This window comes from Aplidium turbinatum, chromosome 9 (assembly GCF_918807975.1).
Source record: "Aplidium turbinatum chromosome 9, kaAplTurb1.1, whole genome shotgun sequence".
Taxonomy (NCBI): Eukaryota; Metazoa; Chordata; class Ascidiacea; order Aplousobranchia; family Polyclinidae; genus Aplidium; species Aplidium turbinatum.
Genome location: NC_137480.1, coordinates 18,964,672 through 18,986,248, shown reverse-complemented (window position 1 = coordinate 18,986,248; position 21,577 = coordinate 18,964,672). Strand labels below are relative to the sequence as shown.

Sequence of the window (21,577 nt, the reverse complement as noted above, 5' to 3'; positions counted from 1 at the left end):
AACAGTTATTTCAACCGACCATGTTCCGTTAACGGTATGCTAAAAATGTTTTGCTTATGCAGCAAGATTTGAGTCATCACCAACCGTAAGCTTTGTTCTGACAGCGAAAAGATGGTGGTCTGGACTTTTGAACCGTTTGGCTGACCAATATGAAGTCAGCGAAATTAAATGTTTTATTTTAGCCTGCCGTTATTACGAATATAACAAATGAATGTAAACGAGCATCAATGAACAGTTAATGATATTTGAGAGCTACCAACACGAGTTTACCTCGGGTAATAAAGGAAACAAACCAAAAGCGATTTTACATGAAACGAAACTTTTCTCTACCGTAACAAACTGAAGGGACTTTGATATGAAAACACAATAAAACTGTTTGCACTTAGCAGTACTTAGTGAATGGAATAATTTACAAACAACAACACTTCTTCATGTCGGCAGCCGCGGCCGAGTGGTTAGCGCGTTGGGCTCGCAGTCGAGAGCCTGCATGTTCGACTCCAGTCACCCGCACTTGCTGTTGTTTCTCTGGGCAAGAAACTTAACGATAATTGCCTCTACCTAGTGATCGATTTCGAGTAATGGGTAGTAGCCTACCAAATTTAAGTCATAAGTAGAGTAGACAACCGGAAACTGACATTGCCGTCGGCTGCAGCGTGGGTCAGGTGTACGTCGGAAGGCGTACACCGATGCATAGCGCTCAAGTCCGCTTTCCCGCAATGCAGGATAAAGACAAACAAACAATACCAACGGATACTTTATTCTGTCATCTCGGTGACTGAGTATGCGTCAGTAGTATACCGCCTCTAAAAGTATGTGAAACTACTGGGATTAGGCATCCAAAGAAGCTTTTATATTCCGAGAATAAATATATTTTCCCACTCTCAAAATCAGCTTAGGTATAGCCTGTTTGGGAACTTTATTATAAGCTAACCGTAGCATGGAATTTCTTCTACTGGCAATCCAACCATAAGTGTAACACTGCATTGAGATAGGGTTTCAGATCGTTTTGGCATTCTATCAAACAAAACACCGATCAAATTTAGAACTCGAAGATTTGTGTTTTAATGACTTCAAACTTAAGCACAAAACTGACCAGTAAACTCAAATGAGAAAAAAAATTGACCAAACTGAAGTGAGCTAATTTGATGTACTGCAAAGAGAAAACCTATTTTGACTTACCGAAACAAAAAAGGAGTCAATGGGCCTAATCACAAAATTAAAAGTTTAGGCGGAAATAGGCCCATAGCGGACAAACTTAGACGACAAAAGTTAGTAGACATAGCCTAAATGTAAACTTTTAAGATGGATAAGTAAATTTCAGGTTTTTTAACCTTGAACTTCAACAAAAATCATCGAGTTCTCAGCCCTGATGCTAATAGGCTGAATCAATAAAACAGTAACAAGAAAGACACATGATGCACATATGCACAACAATGGAAAGTTTGTTCAAAACTACTGCTCTAATGCAATTAAAACGCAGAACCAATGTACCTTGGGTGTATTTACAAAAAATAGCCATCCCTGTTTCTCAGAAATGCAGAATTTTAGGCTCAGAAATGCAGAATTCTATTTAATACTCTTCCTCTTCTTCGTAATCTACATCATCATCGTTGCACATACGTATCTTGCAAAAGAAGGGCAGTACAAGAAGTGCAATAGCCCAGAAAGCAATTCCAATATAAAAAATAACTTTCATGGCCAAATCAACTGCAAGATTAAAGGGAACGGTCACCTGAAAAAAGAAAAACATTTAAAAAATGTTGGAAGAGATTTTTTGCTTTCTTAGCCTGAGTGTTTTTATGAGTGAACGTGAAACATTGATTTGAATATGAAATAAAACACATGTCATCAAAATTAATATAGGACGGGTTTATCTAAACTTAGTTAAAATAATATGAAGGTTTATTACGGCATGAAGAAACTTAATATCATTTTAAGCAAGTTAAGCAGAAGTTTAGCTAGGCCAAATGCGCTTACTTTTTGAGATAACCTATTAGCAAAATATTAGCCTATCTCTTCTCGACTGTACACTGACAATGGTATAAAACTTGATTCAAACTTACCGGAAGAACAGAATAAATGATCACACCAGTGACAGGGGTAATCACGAGCAGAGGAAATATGAGGAGCCAGCTTACAACTTTCAACATAAACAACCAAACAGGATCGTTATTTATATCAAGAACGTATTTCAGCGTCAAGATTCCAATGGCGAAACAGTCGCAGATTTTAAGGACAATGCTCACCTAGACAAAGAAATATAAAGTGCAAATTAAAATAAAATTCCACACACAAATAGATTAAACTGTATTGCGACACAAAGCATGCACAACAAGACAGAGCATAAAAACGCTAGTTGCACTAAAAATTCCCTATTGTCAAAGCGTATAATCAACGACACACATGATTAAAAGAAATTGATTTAACGAGGGCATCAGAATTAAGCCAATTATATAAATAAATAACGTTCTTTGTGATTTGGTGTTTTCATACAAAAATCCGGTTAAAGTGTTGCAGAAATGCCAATTTACTCATACACAAAAGTTATAAAAGTTACTATATTATTCATATTTCATCATTCATAGCAGTCCGATGAAACTCTCAACTAATTTGCGCACATTGACCTAAGCATACCTTTGGGGATCAGAAAAAAAGGCTTTAACGTTGGTTTTGCAACAAACACAGAAAACGGTACACATTTCTAGCGTATTATAAGAAAAATTGTTGTGATGAGAGCTTTACTTTTGTAAAATTTTAAATGGGAGATCTTTTCTAAAAGGCTGCACAACAATACATTTACAATATTTTAAGTGCTAAAATCTAAATACGTAGGAATCACGCAACTAGGTCTACTGCAAGAAAATTTTTGTGGCCAAGACCGAGACTTATCATAATTGTATTTAACAATTTGACTTGAATGGTTTTAGCGAGTTAGCTGACCTCAAAGTGTTGACCACTACAATACAACGTAGCTCACCTAAATTTGACACAAGATACTTTTCAAGTTTTGATTTGGCTGAACTTCAAGCTTCTGGTCTCTTAAGCAACAACTACAAATGTTTTTCTACATGACACAATAAGAAACTTCACAAGTGCATGCTGTCAAAGCGTTTACAATTGACACAACATACACTTTGCTACTTTGCGAAATAAACACAGTAGGTTACTTTGTAGATAAGCAGGGCCATTGAGAGGATAATTTGGGCCAGTACTAATGAAACTCTCGGGCCCCAAATCTAGATATTTTTGAGGAAAACAAATTATATTCAAAAAATGTGCAGTGGTTTTTTCAAATTTTAGGACCCCTTGGAAAAGTTATCGTCCCTTAAATCATTCCGGGTCTGGTTTCAAAACTACCTAGCCCCCCTGTTAACGCTATTGATTGCTTCTTCTTCAACAGATTGATCATGTTTGATCAGCTGTGATCTCCCTTATGAACTGCCTCCATTTTTTTCTGTCTTTTGTTTTTATTAGTGCTTTCGGCATGCTTTTTATTCCTTTAATTTGCTTGATATTGTCAAAATATTTCATTTTTTGTCGTCCTTTTGTTCGTTTGCCTTGCACCATCCCAGTCAACATTGAATTTTCCAACGAGTTGCTTCTTGCAAGGTATCCGAAATATTTCAATTTTCTGAGGTTAATGTTGTTTATCAGACTCCATTTATCGTTTATTTGTTAAAAAAATAATTTTGAAGAACTTTGTGCTTATTTACTGTATTTGCAAAAATGATACAAATGCAACTTCGTTAATTCTTATTGTTGAAAGTTTGCATTCATTTTTTATCAAATACATTTAATGAGTAACAAAGTGATGCTGATATCTAGCTCTAAACCTCTAGATTAGCTTCTCGATGCTGAGGGAATTGCTGGCCTGGTCATGAACTATGTTAGGTTCCATCAATTGCAACCAAACAAATGAACTTCATGAGTTACATAAAAACAGTTAAGTTTGATAACTGGTAAAATTTATTTATACCCTAAAGTTTTCATCTTCGTAAAAGCGTATAGTAGCCTATAGGCTAGCAGAAGGTAGCAATGGAAAAACTTTCCTGTCATGAATTTAGTGAAACAGCATTCTTATTCAAACAGAATCAAATATAAATATACTTTAATTCTATAACTATACAATAAAACATTCTCATAAACATTTTTAGTCTGCAATAGTTTGAACAAATCGGAAAACTTACAAAAGCAGCGGTGTTCCAATTTATTTCTAGTGGAAAGTAATGGTCAGGTCGTAGGTCCCAGGGATCGATGTCTTCGCAGAAGCTCAACATGCGGCATAAAAAGCACCTTTAAAAAGCAACCATTGAAAGTTTCGAAGATAAAAAAACGACAAATTTCCTGTCAAAATAATGAATTTCATTGTACAGTAACACATGCAGAAAATAATCTTTGGGTAAAAATGGAAGCTTACTGAATTACTAAAGTTTTTAAATTGATGTTTTTAGTAAAGTTTCTTTTTTGCTCCAATAGTGACTTTTTGCAAGAAATTAATTTACCATTACACAAACACTTATGTGAATTATTATTTTAAAATAAGCGTTGATCAAAGCTGTTCTATTTTAAAGTCACCTGTTAATTTTATTTGCTATTTGCTTTACAAGATATTTCAACTTCGTAGTTTGCATAAATCGGAATTGGGTGCAGCAGAGTAGGCCTACCATAAATGCTGCTATTTTTTCTATGCTTCATACCTTAATACTCACAAATAAATTACTCACCTCACTCCATTAAAACCACTTTGCAAAGCAAACACTTTGGCAGTCAAGGACATTGAAATCATGTAGAGCACGAATATCAAAAGTAAGGAAGACGACCATTTTTCGTTAAGGAATGCATCCACTCGTAAACCCATGTTGATGAGCAAAAATATGAAACCTATCACAGTAAACATAAAGAACAATGCTTGCTGGTACTTGCTGAGAATGCTTGTCATATTGATGTACCAATCAAATTCCACTTCTTCATTGCTGCTGGCCTCCATACCTAGCTCTCTGTGCTGCTCGAGAAAATAAATTGTGTGTTTGCAGTACTGGTGACTTGGTTCAACATATCTAGGGGTAGCTTGAGTGATCTCGTCTTTTGCTAAGGTGGCTTGGGAAAACATTTTGTCGGTGGTCGTATTTGAATCGATCACTTCTTGAAACGTAACGGCTGATGGTGTACTCAATTCCGCAGCATCTGCAGTTTGATTTGAAGTGACTAACGAAGAAGTAGTCCGAACAGTCGTAGACTCAAAATCACTATGCGAGAGTTCCGTCGGTGACACCGTGTCAACATCGGTTGCACTGATTGCAGCTGTTGTCAGCAAGACATCTGTGAAAAATATAACGTGTAAAACTCAGGATCGCCGAGAGGATAATTTGGGCCTGGTATCCATGAGTCTCTCGAATCCCAAATTTAAACGCTTCTAAGAAAAATGCATCATATACAGTATAACGAAGACGGGGTGGTTTCTTCAAGATCCCGGGTCTCTTGAAATGGTTACGGACCCCTAAAATTATCATGAGACTTAATTTTCAAGTACCCCATGGACTCTCTATCAACGCTAGCCTACTGATGAAACTGCACTCTCTCATTTTTTTTCTTCTTTGGAATAGAAATTGTTTTGTGTAACCTACATAAGCGGTGGAATGGCGAAGCAGATAAGGCGTTGGCTTTCCAATAATGCAAAAGTGCTTCGACTCCCGGCTAAGCTGGATGTTGAAAACACCGCTCACCTCTACCTAGGGTTTAATAAACTGCGTGGGCATAATTGCGGAAGGAAAGGCGGCCGAGAGAAAGGAACTGGCCACCCTACTCTTCTTAGTGCCGATGGCTTGGTACAATGAGAGCCTTATCTTCTCATACCCGACACTTGAATCAAATATGGGACCACCTTCACACAGGTCTCAAATCTTAAGCACGTTATTTAATTTTTTATATTTTTACTAGCTTTGTTATAAACTCATCAACCTCATGCAATTTAACTTTTAAAAATATGGTTTTGGAGGTCATAACGAAACAGTTCTCACGCTCATAAAGTCGATATTTGTAAATTGCAAATAAGTAGGAGCTGAGCAACAATTTATATAACACAAGTCGATTTTATACCTATTGCAAACAACAGTAGTTTGCTAATTTTCTGTTTTGTGTCCAACCTAGCCAGAAAATCAATCCTTTTTTATATTCATTTAACTTCTGTGGAACATGCTTCTGTACCAAAATAGACTTCTTTGTATAATGTATAGGTTATGATAATTGTTAGACAAAAAATGTAATTGGCAGTTTAGACATTGTGATAAAACTTTTCAAAAGTTTCAACTATTAACTAAGTCAGAACATTTCAAAGACTTTAAAAATGTCATCATATATGATGCGGTGCATGATATAATCTTGCTCAGTATGCAATGACAGAAAACACAAAAAAAAAACAATACAATTATGTGGTTTATACGTTGCATCAAAATTTTTGTTTTCCTTATTAAGTGATATTAAGTCCACTGATTTCAAAACACAATTTGTAGCTGGCAAGCGAACAATTGCACCAACCTGATGTGTCATTCGATTGCGACTCAACTACCGAAACCTGTCTTCGTCCGCGAAATTTTGCGAGATATTGTACCTAAAAGTTTAAATGTAGGTGATTAGAAACACAGTGCAGCTGTTATTTACGCTACTCTTTTTTCATTAGTCGGCCCGTTAAAAACCTATTGTACTGGATTTAGTTAATACTCAAGTCTCAGCATTGCTAGAACAAATTTAATGGGTAATTATAGGCGATATTACTACGTCATTAAAGATACAGACTTATAGCTGTTTTGGGTCAATAGCAGTCGACATAGATTATCTGATAATCTTGCTTATTGCAACTATTGTAGGTCTCATCAGCTGATAGAATCATAGCTACACTTCTTCCTAGTCGCTTTTGTCAACAGTAAAACGCTTTTACACTAAAACTCATGATAAGAAAGTTTTTCCATTGCTAAAGGTAGCCTATTTTGTTATGAGCTAATACTCAACAACGCCTATTAACATTTGTGATAACTAACTAGTCTAGGCTACATGAACCAAATGAAGAAAATTTTAATGCTTACTTGGTAAAAGACAGTTGATTTAAATTTGTGGGTATACGTATGTCCTGCTACACTACGAAGTGGGGCAGAGGATTCATTGAACAAGTTTCTTTGACTGGTTGCTAAGTCCATTCCTGTGTCCGTGTTCTCAAGGACATTGACTCCAATGATGACATCGCATGCGTAAATAGCGATAGGAAGAATGAAACATGTCATGCAAATGACCAACACGTGTAACGGATATAGTCGGTTTTGACGCATCTTTTTCATTTGTTTTTTCAGTTTTCGTTTCTTCTGCAAGGATACAAGGAACGTTTTTGAGGCGTCACTGCAGTCTTTTATTAACTTGTGCCGTAGGCTACTAGCAAAACAATGCACCGGTAGCAAGTATCTTTCTATCAATTTTGCATTAAGACAGTAACTCGTTGCTGTAAATTCAACTCATATTATACTGTACAGTAGTTGGCCTATTAATTTTTCGAACAAACAATAGTGTTGAAACCAAGAAGTTTTCCGTAAGTATTCAATATATTGCTTTAATCTCTTGACGAAGTAAAAGTCCGTAACAAGTAGATTACCCTCAAAAACAGTGAGCCGCACAGAAAATAAAACATAAAATGCTGCAATCAATCAAGTGTTTATATCGTTTTCCTCGCATGTCGTGGACAATAGAATTAAGCTGATGTCACTTGCTTTACAAAATGGACCAGATAGGGGCTACTTAAAAAACAATAGCCTACCACATTACCGTGCTATCACAAAAAGAAAATGTATTTGAAATAAAACAGCAAATAATACTAATCCAGAAAACTTACCGTCATTTTCTTGGCGCTTTCCACGTCTTCAATTTCAGCAACCTCTTTAATTGGAAGAGGTTTTGGTGGTTCTAAATCATTATGTGGATTATACTTGCAAGTATAACACAAATAAAAGTATGTAGGCTATAAGGTATAGCACAAGTCAGTTTAGTGAGATAATTCTTAATCATAATCTGTAGGCCATAAAAAATATATACCCACCATCCACCACGGGCTTATGATTTTCCTTTTGTCGAGGAACATCTTCTTCTGTGTCTTTCTTTGTCTCTTCATCATCTTTTTTTCTTTTCTTTTTGCGTTTTCTTTTTTTCTTTGGTTCTTCATCAGGAGCGGTTTTCTTTATGACATGAAAATGATCATATTAAGAATTGTAAAAATATAGGCGACAGTTTGTAATTTTTATTTGTCTGAAAACAAATGAAGACTATTTATTGTGCACAGAATACTGCGCATGTGTAGCTATTTGAATGTGTAAATCAAACTCACTTCAGGAGTCACTTCAATCTCTGTTTCCATTCCATCGTCACTGAATCTGCTCGCGCCATGGTTTTCCACTGCGTCATCTGCGGAACAACGTTGCTTCATGAATCAAACTGTCATTGATGTTTAAAATTTTAGTAACTGCACAGATTACTTTTTCTGCACATGTAGGCAGGATACAGTAATTTGAACTTTGATGATTTTCGGCCTCGTGAGCATTTGCTTAACGCTAAAGCTAAGTCAAGTTTTTCAAACGTGTCAGTGTTGCTTATCCCGGATCTAGTTGTTAAAGCTGCATTTAGGCCTACATCTACCAACTAGCTTCGGATCATTGTGGTTTCGGAGAATTGATTTAAAAACAAACGAAAATGAGCGTAGGTATGCTTGAGAGTTGAATTCCTAATATCGGCTATATGCAGAAGTCTGGATATTTTTCCTTAATGTTGTTATACCTCTTATAAAAACATTACTTTGAGTGGCCTACTGGAACCATAGCAGTGCTTTATTTTATAAGTTTCTACTTAAAGAGAGCAAAACTTCTTCCATTTTCGATTTCATAGTCTTGTTAGCATCAAATACAAAAATTAGCTCCTAATCCTGAACGGTGTGAGTAAATACAGAAATCTAAAAGAGAGGATCGCTCACTGTCTATCTGTAGAAGCAAAATTGTTTTTACAACCACTAGCTATGAAGTATTAAATCTCAATCATTTGCTTTAATAATTTGTTAGACTTTCTTCCTGTTAGGTTATGAGGTGCCCCCAACTACATCAGAAAAGGTGGATTAACTTTATGGAAATTAGTTGATTTTAAACAAAGCCATTTCAAAGGCAGTACGCATTAATCGTTTGCCAGTAGTAATTAGATGTCTTTTCGTGATACTTTTGCTCGACAAAAATCTTACCCGAATTTACATTGTCCTCACTTTCATTAACTTCTGCACTGTCGGAGAGTGAATTTTTTGTGTTTTCCACCATTTTGGAAGTCTCGGTTAATTAAAACCTGACTTGGGATACCTCAAAGATAAGGCCATCGGTATATAAATAAGTAACAGCATTGAACACGCAGACTTCGATTCGTATTGTGCCTAAGGCGGGCGACTTTTTCTTTGTGGCACGTTCATCAGTGATGTCACTGATCAAAGCTGAATAACCGGTTAGAAAGCCTTGCTCAAGCATTGAAGGACTTGAAGTATGTGTTTGCAAGATTTCTAGAAAGAAAATAGGAAGATAAATAGTTCTTTTATGTTTTTAATTGTTTTTATCATGGTTTCTATTTGTTACTAAAGCATCACATGAAGGAGAGGACTGCTGATGTTAATGATAACAATGGTTTTCCATGTCATTTTTTAGATGATTTAAAATTATGTTAAAGTAACAGTTCCTTGATGAAAAATGTCTAAACATGTTTTGAAAAGCTTGAAGTCGTTGAACCTGTCACATTCAGCTACAAAGAAAGAAAAGAATAACTACGAAGTTAAAAAGAAGAATAAAAAAAAGAAAATATTTAAAGGTAGGCACAGCAGATATGTGATTCAATTTCTGTGTGTGATGTAATCAAAAGATTGCGACCTATATTTATCGCTACGATTAAAAGTTAACTTGGGCAGAAGATTTACAAACGCAAAACTATTTTGCTCTTTAAGTTACATGATAAAGCAAGATGAGGATTGTAGGCAATAGGCTACGTATTGGTTCTACATACTTGACTACTGGTTTTCATATGTTTTGTATTGGCTTTGTAGGCTGCTTTATGTTGATTGAAAATTTTAGCTTTGTTAACCTTAAAGTTTTGGATGCAAAGACTGTTGGTATTGTAAATTCTGCAGGCTTGATAGTTGAAACTGGTTTAATCGTTTGAAACTGCAGGACACATAATGCGAAAGAATCGGCAAGAAATTCACATGGTGAATTAATGAGGTTGTAATTTGATGGATGTACATCTACACTAAACATAACAGCATAAAACAATACAAAATTTCAGAAAAAGATAAAGTTTTAATTTTTGACAGGGATAAAGGAATTCTTGCCCAACATGGGAAATATTTTCTCACAACACCGGCCTCACAATGTCATCGAGAATGTGGATGAATATGCGACCAATTTAATGACAAAGCTAACAGAGTTAAGACAAGATGGCATCCGTTGTGATGTTGCCTTGAATAACGACAAAATTATGAAAGCCCACAAAGTCGTCGTGTCATTCAATCACAAGTTGCTTGATGTAAGTATGGTTTGCAGTTACTGTAGGTTTGAAGATTTTACTTTTGAGTATCAAATTGAAAAGTTGATTTGTGGTATAGAACTTGAATATGGCGAGGAGAAGGTTTGTCATTGTTCGAAGCTGCGGTACATTTCATTTGACTCTCTTCAGAGGCTTGTCGTCAGAATAAAGTTAACCTAAATGTGGTGAGGTATTCATAGATAAAAGAAAAGAAGAAACTTCCTCTTTACCATATTTGAGTATCAAGTTGTGTAGGTTCTTTTTTATATGTTTTAAACACTGTCATGATATTGTTCATCAGATAGCGATAGCATCTTCAGAAACTACAGAAGTGAATATAGAAGGAGACGATGCTGCACACATGCAAGCGGTTTCATCCACAAGTGAGTTACCGTATATAGTATTAGCAACACTACTCAAACACATACTATCAAATGTTAGGCTATTACTATGACAAACTATTGGAAAAACAAATCTTTTAAATCTAACAATTTAAAATTAATTCATGAAAGCTTCTTTTAAGAAAGTTAATTGGTGTAATACTATGTTTAGATCTTGCAACACCACCTGAAGAAGAACATAAAGCTTCAGAAACACAGCAATCTGTTCAAGAAAAGAAAAGCACCATAGAAAATGATGCGCGATCGACAGATACAGACAGCGATATCGAGCATGACAAAACATTGACAGAAAAAGAAGTAGAAAATGTTGCGATATCTGCAAAACAAGAAAATCCACCTTCAACAGAAGAAAATCTACCGGAGGAAGAAAAATATAAACCTGCAAAAGAAGACCAACCGTCTTCAGCGGAAGAAGATCTATGTGAGGAAGAGAAATCTAAATCTGCAGAAGACCAACCTTCAATAGAAGAAAATGTATGCGAGGAAAGTAGTTTGGTTTCTCAACTAAAAACCGAAAGTGTAGTTTTACAAGTAAATCAAGAAGATGAAGTTGAGGACGAAAACACTGCAGTAGAGCAGACTGGGCAAAAAAAAGCAGACGAAGAGAAGGAAGAAGTTGAAACAAATAAAGAAATTAACGCAGACGATGCAAGTCAAGATATTCCACCTCCACTGTGTGAAGAACTATCATTACCTGTTGTCAAAGACGATAAAAGTGAACAAAACAATGCAGAAAATGAGCAAAACCAATGTGATGATTCTCCGGATACGATGCCGTCTCCTGTACGAAATAACCCAATAGATGTATTGGTTCGCTTTCTGTATACTTCCCACATTGACATCACTCAGAAAAACGTCACATCTTTGCGGGTTGTTGCAACGCAGTGCGACATGGATGATGTTATAACAGCGTGCAATGAATTTGACAAAGTTCTTGCAACGGAAACAGAGCCGATGGTCACAAACGAAGAGAAAGACGCTGTAGCTTCTCAGTTCCGTTATCGCTACTCAGATCCGACAATGCCAAGCAAAATGTTGCAGCACTTTGAAAGACTCCGCAATGAAAAAAAGTTCACCGATGTTAAAGTGAAACCACCATCCAAGGACCTTCTTCTGGATGCCCATTCCGTCATCTTGGCGAGTGGCTCAAATTTCTTTCAGCCTGTCATTTCTACTGAGCAAAACGAAATACAGGTTACAGAGATTGACGAGAGTGTACTGGAGCAAGTAATTGATTTTCTTTATACTGGAAAGGTGGAAGTAAATAATCAAACAGTGTCCAAACTAATTCAAGCTGCGGATCGCATGCAGCTTCCAGACATCATTGAAGGTTGTGCAGAATTTCTGGAGGCTTCACTGAGTGTTCAAAACTGCATTCAACATCGCAGCATTGGAATCGATTATAAATGTCACAAGTTAAAGGTTGGTTTGTGGAATTTTAGTTTCTATAGTTAGAAGACGGCTTCGCGGCGACCGATAGTGATGCAATAATGTGCTTTAACTTTTTTGCCTACAGTAAAAAAATAACATATTTTCGTACTATACCTAACATATGATCACTATTATTATCAAACTACTTTCGCTGCAAAAACTTTTAGGAGCAAATCTTTAAGCTCCTATATAGACCCGAAATAGAAGTGGTTAGTCCACTTCTTTCTGACATTTCTTCATGTTGTTTCAGGATGTGTCCAATTCATTTATTGCACAGAATTTTAGCAATGTCGCTCTCACTCCAGACTTTTTGACTCTATCCGTTGGAAGTTTATTGGAAATATCGACTTCGAATGACCTTGTTTTGGATTTCCCCCTTTCAAATGGAGAAATGGCAATCTTCAACGCCATCAAGCGGTGGATCAATCATGACGAAGAAAATCGAAAGCAGCATCTACCAGAGGTAATATTTACAAGCTTTATAGAGGTTGTCTTAGCTTTAAAAAACAGTTCATTTGATGCAAACAATTTGGTTAAACACAGAAATTAACTCTTGGTGTAGCTCAAGTGTTCTGTGCAGATGAACATAATAAAAGCTAATCTTCCAGGACTAATCAACTCAAAAGCATTTATTGTCGTATTTCTTTTTGTATGTGGTGAGAATTGTACACAATATTTCTTCATTTTCCTGGTACTTATCGCATAGCATTGCATCAATCAGTTATCTACAAAACATTTTGGCTTTAATGGTAGGTAGATCAGCAAGTCTCTCGCGATCGCAATTACCCAACATGTTTACAGTATCTCAGGCGAATTGGTGACAATTCAAATACCCATCATACTATTGAACAACAACGTATAGCAAATGGAAAGTTTCGTAGAAGCATTAGCGATATCACTGTCATATAATTAGGATACTGAGCTTTTGATTTTGTATCTTCAAAAGTAAGATTAGAGAAAAGAAGATGTGACTTTTTTCGCCTCAGTGGTGTATTTTTCTCTAGCCCTAGTTTATTACATAGCTTGATTAAAACTGGACTGCGTTTTCTTGCTACTCTATGTCACCAAGTTCTAAAACCACGCTACGCCAATACTTTAAAAACTTTATTATGCAAGCAATAGAATTCAAAAAGCTTTGTAGCAAAGAAACGTATAGATTTGAAGTTTATCGAGCTAACTGACCACATGTTTTCTAGGTCATGTCTGCCGTTCGATTTCCACTGATGAGTGAAAAGCATCTTCTTGATGACGTGACAACCGATGTCATGGTGATGTCCAATGAGGACATTTGTGACCGAATTACTAGTGTTATTTCTTCGAAACCTTACATGTGCTTCAATGAACCAGTTGCTATGAGGGGACGCCAATGCATAATCACAACTGGAGGAAGTTATCCTGTGGCTGATGAGACCAGCGAAGAAAGAGGATACCAAGCTGTTACTTACAGCAATCAGTTTACTGCGTTTGATGTCAAAACTGGAGCGTTTCATGAGCTGACAACTTTACCAGCAACCAGATCCCTCCATTGCGTTGTAGCTTGTGATCAATATGTGTTTGTAGTTGGAGGATTTGATTCCTACTCTTGTATTGTCAAAACCGCATATTGTTTTGACTTGAGCTCAGGAAAATGGCAGATGCTGCCAAAATTAAAGGTCAGAACATCTGTTGTCTGTTATCTTTAATATTTTGTTTATTTCATCTTTCATCCCATGTGTTATTCAGATTTTGAAACAGTTGCTCAACGTTCCTATTTGCTCCCACACAATCTATATGCTTACCATTTTAAGTGATAACCAATGTTAGTACCTGTATTGTAAGAACAAACTCTATTTTTAACAACCTCTTTTTTAGATTAAACGTGCCTGCTTTTCGTTGCATCTAATATCCGGATTTTTGTATGCTGTTGGAGGCTTAACACCGAAAGGGTACACAGCAACAGTGGAGCGATTGGATAGAAGAAGAAAAGTTTGGGAATTAGTTAAACCACTTCCCTGTACGCGGTATAGGTAAGAATTTTTTGTTAGATCAGCGTTGAGATGAGAAAAATCATAATTTTATATTAAAAAAATGCGCAACTAGGCGGTGACCGAACGCTTATAATTTACCATCGTTTCTAATTTGCTGCTGCTTCTATTGTTTTGACCTGCTATTAAGGGTTTTGTCGAGACACAGCCTAGTGCCTTGGAGCGATATCGAAGCGGTTTTATTTCGAGCGTCGCGCACACGTTCTCACTCTTCGGCTAGGCAGACGACGAATTGACGGCTTTATGATTGTTCTCAAAAATTCTTTTTACTTGAAATTTTTTTTATCTGTTTTATAAGCTAATTACTTTTAAAAGTCGTTATCAAAAGGTTCAGCTACTGTCACAAGGTTTCCAACAGTAGGATACTTTGAAAAGCTTCGTTAGGCTTTCTTGTCTGATCAATGCAACCTATACCTTTGTATTCGTGTCCAATCAAATCTTTCGGGCACGTTCGTTGTAAATTCAACTGCTTCACGTATGAAACTTTTATGAAATTCAAATCTTGTGCACGCAGGCACGCAGGCTGTGTTTTCAATGACGAGATTATTGTCAGTGGAGGTCACGAGAAACAAGATACGGTGTTTATTTACAATCCTAACGGAGACGAATGGAAAAAAGCTGTTCCGTTAAACATTGGAAGAGATTCCCATGTGATGCAAGCAGTCGACGAAAAAGCTTATGCAATAGGTAAAAATCAGTTTGCTGAAATATAGTTGTTTTTTGTGTGGGTCAAAGTGAATGTTTTTACAATACGTTTGCATTTACTTACTTAAATCGCACGTTAAAGATTGAAATTAGTTCTTATAGTGTATTTTTTTAGTCAATTTACTGTCATAAATTTTATAGCTTGTTCACCCTGTCACTTTTCGTAAAAACTCCCCTTTGAAATCAAATCGTCTTTCCTGCAATACGACTATACAAAGGAGCTCATTACTATTCAGGAGGAGACGGCATTCCGTTCTCAGCTGAAGTTTTCAGCAACTCGACATGGACAATACTGACATCGTCATTTTTGAGGTCAAAGAAATTGTATTTACCTGGAGTAGCCGTCATAGACAAGAAGATTTTTTTATTTGGTGGATGGTCTGACGAGGATGAAGTGTTTGAAGGAGTGAGGTATCAATCTTGTTTTCAGTCGGTATTTCTTATGAGGCTATTCCAGAAACGGAATCTATAATGATTTTTACGTCCACTAAATTGGACAACAAGATAAAAAAATCTGATGAAATGCTTTATCTTTTACGACAATTTCTTGGTTTTTATTTAGCCCAATGCATCACCATAGGCAGGTTATTATGATGTAGGTTATGCTTAATTGATATTTGTACATCTATACATTATACAACCATTGCAGTGTGATTGAGGAGTAGTTAAAAAAACAACTTACAACTTAAAGCCTAAAATAAAGTTTTTGACAGAAAAGCGATTGAAGGTTTGCTTAGCTGCAGACAGCAGTAAATCACGTGTTGAACAATATTGTCTGAAGTAGTGCGCCAACTATCATATATTTCTCCGAGCGACTTTCACGCAGTGAGGTTTTTGTTGTTGTCGAAGAACCTATTAGATGACGCTTCACTTCATCAACTTTGACCTCAAAATGTTACCGTACCATTTTTGTCTTGTTCCTTTAATTCATTGTATGATATCAATACCAAAAACCAACTTATTTCTTAAAGATATTATGACACAACAGTCGGTGAATGGAAGACCACAAACCATTTGATGCCTGTTCCAAGAGGCTCCTCATCATCTTGCACCATCAGGATCCCTAAGAACTATTGGAGAGTTAGATTTAACACTCCAAAACTTGAAGATTAAAAAAAAGACGTAGTGGAACAGTGGTGTAGCTCATCTGGATGTGTTTAAAGACTTTACCCCAATGTAGTAAAATTAAAGCTTGGGGTGTATAGAGTAAAAATATTCAAACCAGAATTGGGATACTTTTATCTAAGTTTGTATAAAAAAAATTGCAATAGAAAACTTTTGTCTTTCTAGGAACTTTGAAGAAACATTTTTCATCAGTTTTTTAAAAACAAGGTTGCTTTTTTTTCTTGTCCCATTGTTTCATTCTTTTGGTTCATCAACTTTTCAAATAAATTGGAATCCATAATGTCGTTTTGAAAAAAAACTTGTGACACATTGTTTCCATCAAAAACTTGATGGAAGGACTATTTCACAACATGTGTTTTGCAGTTCATTTACAACCTTTACGATTTGATGGAATATGCACATTTGCAAGTCAAACTTATTAATTTTTTATGTCTTTTTAAGTGCTTTTTTAGTTTTTTTAAAGCTTGATTAGCCTATTTAAGCAAGACGCGGTACAAACAAACAATTTTGATCAATCAGCAAACAAATTGAAAGCTTTATCTACAATTGTCAAGAAAATGAAATATCTTCTGACAGGTTTCAAGCTCACAACAATGCTTGATATGAACGACTCAGTTACATGTCTTGTAGACCTAATACAAACGAATTTTCACCCGAGTCAGTTCAATCATAAACTAATGTTTATCCTTGAACTGACTCGTGTGAAAATAAATTCGTTTGTATTATGTACAATAGTAATCACATTTCAATTTTATCATCCTGTAAATCTTTTTGTGATTCAATCGTCCTTAACCCCAGATGCTCCAGTTTTACACTTATAAAATGTGATTTGTTTCAGTCAACTTAAAAAAATATTTTTTGAGAAAGTTTTGTTTTCCGGTTGATTATTATTTAAATTGAATGTGTTTTTTTGAAACAATGCACAGTCAACATTGGTTGCGTTTTGAATATAGTTCAGAAGTGTAAATGAACCAATTCGTTTTCTATATGATAGCCTATAGACTTTGTCAACAACCACGTGCCTCGTGCCCCTATGTTATTTTGTAACGAAAATGTTGTAAATAAAATTACTACAACCGACTGTAGGCCTACTCTAACAATTGTACATAAAAAGATGGTGATTTTCTTGAACCAGGAAAATGAAGTATCTTCTGACAGGTGACCCATTTTGTTGAACCATTGTGCTATGACTATTTTGCTTCTTTTGTTGGAAGATCACATGCAAGAGTGTGAAAACCATTCGAGCAAAAGTGGACCAAGCCAAATTATTTAAAACCTTTCCTTTGAATTGATTGGGTCCCTACGAGAAAATATATTTACTCTTTATTTACTAAAAGACAGTGGTCGTTCGAGACTGCGTTAGGATATGTAAAGTTGAGGTTTAAATTTCTTCCATGTGTAGCCCCAGTGAAACTTTTGCTGGCGACTACCTCGTTATGACGGCCACTTAAGCGCAGTCTCGAATACTTTTTATGGTACGGTTCTACTGCATTGCATTCTGTTTTAATGAAGCGGCTACCGTGGTTTCCAGACCGCGAGCACGTAAGCCTAATAGTTGATCAGAAAAGCAAGCTCCCCAAAGTGAGCACAGTTGCTCAATAATTTACAACCAGCTCAGTGGCCGAGTGGTTTCGCCTTCGGCTCTGGTGCTATGGTAGATCTGAGATCGATTCCAGGTCGGGTCAAACCAAAGACTTTAAAAATGGTACGGTTGCATTCTTTCTTGCATATCGCTGTGAAAATAAGTCGGGTAATAATGTGGTGATATCGTAAACCTGATATGAAATTAAAAATGAGTCCTGTCGCTAAATGATCATAGCAGTTGGAGTTGTAGAGCGACAATAAATAAAATCATAACACTATTATCATCATCAATAATTTATACCATTGGGGCAATAAAAAATTATGTGAGCGTGCGCAGTGCGCACACAGATAAAAAAAAATCCAACTCTACAACGAAGGACAAATGCGAAGTGCAGGGCAGTGTTGCCAACCTTTTGGTGTTAGGCCTACATCAAATTACGCTGTTAAGCTTGCGTTTTTTTCCTTTCAGTAGATTTAAGGGTTGTTTGTTTTTGTGAATTCTCTGTATCCAATATTGTCCTGATTGTGGCGTGACATTGATCCTTAGAGTTGTGATACTCTTGAGTTGACTATCTTTCTAATATGCGAAGCTAATATTATAGATGCCTTGAGATAGTAATGCCATGATAGAAAGGTTTGATTAGAACAGCATTGCAGCTTTTCAAATTCATAAACAGGTTATTGTAAATAAGACAATAAAGATAGTTGACTCTAATTAAATCGTTTCTTTGAGCATGTAATATATTCTTAGCTCTGTCGTTGTCAATGTGAAACAAAGGACGCTAAAGGTTTTCCCCGAAGAAAAGATTTCATTAAAAAGTCATTCCCTTTTCCAAAGTTCATTAGTAAGAGCAGAAGCGATTGATCATTAAAAAAAATCATCGATCGAAAATCAATAACAGGCAAAGAAAAAGCGTATAAAGAAATAAACCCTCATCTATATTTAAAAAGCTGTCAAGTAAGTTCGTTTTGTTGCTTGTTGTAAAACAAGTTTACATTTTCCTGAGCAAACATTTTCTTAGCAAAATAATTAAGTTTTAAAAGTTAGGCCTACCACTTTTTAAGCAAAGCTCATTCTGTAACCATTTTCTGTTCTGTTTTCATTTGTCAGAAGTGTAGGCCTATTTTGCTTATTTAAAATTATTTTCAAAAGATAGGTTACGTTGATGTGAAGAAATAAAAAAGAAACCCTAGCCAATAAAATCACGTTTAAAACACAAAGAAATCGTGTAACCCAAAATGGCAACAACGCCGGTTAGAATGTTGTTGCACGTGTTAAACTGTGCTACGTTTGATCATAGCCATATCCAACTTTTGAAAGGTATTTTAAAAGATTTTGGATGTGTACACAACATAGCGACCCCTTTACACCATCACATCTTCCATGCGGTCGTTATGAGTTGCCGCAAGTAAAGAGCTTATGGTCAGGTGTTTAGTTAAGGTCGGTGTTGTAAGCATAAAAATTCTCCGACACACGTCCATGAGAAATAGAGCTGTCTGTGTTTTCAAAAGCGAAATTAGGATTTGTAGCCTACTCATTCCCAAGCTTCCTGACCAGAAGCTGGCTGAATTGTTCAGGTTGTAGAGAAGGGTAAGGTTGTTGCTTGTTGCCCAAGAAGCCAGGTATTCTCTTTCGCTAACGGCATTCTTGCAGCCCCAGTCCGGGTACTGGCAGCTGAAACCGCCATTGTACTGTAGATGCTGTACTTGGTGAGACGAAGAATCCTGGCGTGAAGATAGTGGCTTCTATACTTTGATGATGTAATATTTTTCTATGTTCACACAAATCCTTTCTCTTTCCTTGACGCTGGAAAAACCTTTCAAGAGTCCAATTTAAATTCTCGTGGACAAACGTAGCCTATATGCTTTCTGCTTTGGGCAGGCCACCTACCGAATATGGTGTGGGGTTGCTAGATTATCTGCAGAAGTGCAGTGGCTCTTCTCAAAAAGTATGACAAAACCCCAACATTTTTTCAAGGGCAGTGCAACTGCAAAGAAGCTCAAAATTGTTGCATGTTTCTGATTTCGGTTTGTATTTTAAAGTAGTGCATTTGCATTCAACCCAGAATCTTATAATTTTATTTTTTAACAAAGTTCTGTTCATGTAGCTCAACGATAAGCAAAGACAGTCATCTTCACGTGGTCGCTCTTGTAAGCAACACGAAAACCTACATCAAGTCTTTTGAAAACGATCTCTCCGGATCCATTCTGTTCAGTGCGCGACAGTTTCGCTGTCGACAAGTACCGTCGTCCTACCATTCTCCAGTTGAACGCCGAAGGTATCTTATCCATCAAGTTTGTTATGATCGAGCGTTTACTCAAAGGAACAGATCGGGTTTATACTGTAATATCATCCACAATCCAAGTATTCCCTGAACCTCCTCGGTCTTCTGGCTGCTGATCTAACGGTTTCGCCATTTTCTAGATGTTTGGCAGTTGAAAGGCTCATCGAACCCACTATTGAAATAGAATTTCCAAACAAACGAAAGTATAACCTATTATTATTTTTTCTTATATAAAGTTTAATAAAATAACATAGATTTACTGGTTTCGTTGATTCTTGAAATCGTCATACTGCAGTAAATGATTACCTGCACAACTGCATGATATGATGTAAGCTATTAAATATCGAGCTTTTGTAGCTGTTTCGACCTTTTTTTATTTCAAATAGCCAGAAAGCGCTGGACAGACTAAAAATGGGTCGGCTTTTAAACGGCAGTGAGCCCTCCGTCATGGCGCGCAGAGGCACTTAACGCAACACTGTGTAATGTAAGCTATTGAGTATCAGTATTTCCATCGATTTTCTTTTCAATTAGCTAAAAAACGAAAACGTTGGACAGACTAAACTGATTGGCACCCTGGAGTCCTCTTCCAGGGGGTACGAGTGGCGGTTGACACGGTGATAGCACGATAGCAATAGCACGGTGATTAGGGTGAGTCAAACGCCCCTTAAAATTTCAAAAACTGCCTGGGACTGCCACAAATTTTTTTATGGTGGAGGCTAGACCTGAAATGTATTTTGCCATCAAAATTTTCAAGATTGATTAACTTTTCACACTTGCCCTTTTCGTTTTATCGTTTTCCAAAAATTGTGAAAAACAGTGAAAATACTGTCAATGTTCAAAGTAAATATAAAATATTTAAAGCAATATAAAATGAATTTTATTTCAACCAAAGACTTGTTTTGCACTTTTATTTCTCAGGAAAAATTTGCTTTACTAGAAACAATTATGTCCATGAATATACGTGCTCTAAATTTTTCAAAAATTTGAATGAAAACCATAAATTTTTCATTTTTTGTGATTTAAAAAAATAAAATTGAACCATAAATATCATGTTTAATGGAACATAATATTTTCAACTATCAACACTATGCATTTTTGAACATGAGGTGAGGAGAGGATTAGGTACCTAGTACCTACACACAGTATATACAGACATAGTTCAGCCAAATCATACAGTGGTTTTCAATGCATAGTGCACGACACAATAAATGGTGGTTTATGAAGTTTCCATTCTATTCATGCATTTAATGTCCATGTTCTTCCTGATATTTGTTACCAATTGTCGATTTTCTTCAACTACTTGAAGAGTATTTTGGAAATTTTCTTCTTCCTGACAGGATGAAATCAAATCTGTTGCCAACTTCACCCCTCGTTCAGCGGCGTCATTAACAACCATGATATTGTTAGCTCGTTTCTGACAATCTTGGAATGATCTATGTTCCGG

General features: G+C 36.2%; 2 protein-coding genes across 2 annotated transcripts; one reads left to right on the top strand and one right to left on the bottom strand.

Annotated features, from left to right (window-relative positions):
- Positions 1–1,038: 1,038 nt before the first annotated feature.
- Positions 1,039–9,390, bottom strand: LOC145777101 (uncharacterized). Its single transcript, XM_082588390.1, has 10 exons — positions 9,260–9,390; positions 8,363–8,439; positions 8,078–8,213; positions 7,874–7,944; positions 7,080–7,352; positions 6,535–6,607; positions 4,725–5,319; positions 4,188–4,293; positions 2,064–2,246; positions 1,039–1,732 (listed from the first exon to the last, which is right to left on the bottom strand). Exons 1-10 carry the CDS (start codon positions 9,330–9,332, stop codon positions 1,571–1,573), a joined length of 1,749 nt encoding a protein of 582 aa, XP_082444516.1. The 5' UTR covers positions 9,333–9,390; the 3' UTR covers positions 1,039–1,570.
- A 321-nt stretch (positions 9,391–9,711) lies between these two features.
- Positions 9,712–17,344, top strand: LOC145777312 (kelch-like protein 26). Its single transcript, XM_082588662.1, has 10 exons — positions 9,712–9,867; positions 10,367–10,578; positions 10,880–10,961; positions 11,131–12,401; positions 12,661–12,873; positions 13,607–14,062; positions 14,262–14,416; positions 14,949–15,121; positions 15,376–15,550; positions 16,111–17,344. Exons 1-10 carry the CDS (start codon positions 9,750–9,752, stop codon positions 16,250–16,252), a joined length of 2,997 nt encoding a protein of 998 aa, XP_082444788.1. The 5' UTR covers positions 9,712–9,749; the 3' UTR covers positions 16,253–17,344.
- The last annotated feature ends 4,233 nt before the right edge of the window (positions 17,345–21,577 follow it).

Coding starts and splice junctions, on each gene's coding strand:
- LOC145777101 (XM_082588390.1), bottom strand. CDS start 9,332: ATGGTGGAAAACACAAAAAATTCACTCTCCGACAGTGCAGAAGTTAAT. Junction 6,608..7,079: donor AATCAACTGTCTTTTACCAA/GTAAGCATTAAA, acceptor TTAAACTTTTAG/GTACAATATCTCGCAAAATT. Junction 2,247..4,187: donor ATTGGAACACCGCTGCTTTT/GTAAGTTTTCCG, acceptor TTCTTTGTCTAG/GTGAGCATTGTCCTTAAAAT.
- LOC145777312 (XM_082588662.1), top strand. CDS start 9,750: ATGTCTAAACATGTTTTGAAAAGCTTGAAGTCGTTGAACCTGTCACAT. Junction 9,868..10,366: donor AAAAAAGAAAATATTTAAAG/GTAGGCACAGCA, acceptor AATTTTTGACAG/GGATAAAGGAATTCTTGCCC. Junction 14,417..14,948: donor CTTCCCTGTACGCGGTATAG/GTAAGAATTTTT, acceptor TTGTGCACGCAG/GCACGCAGGCTGTGTTTTCA.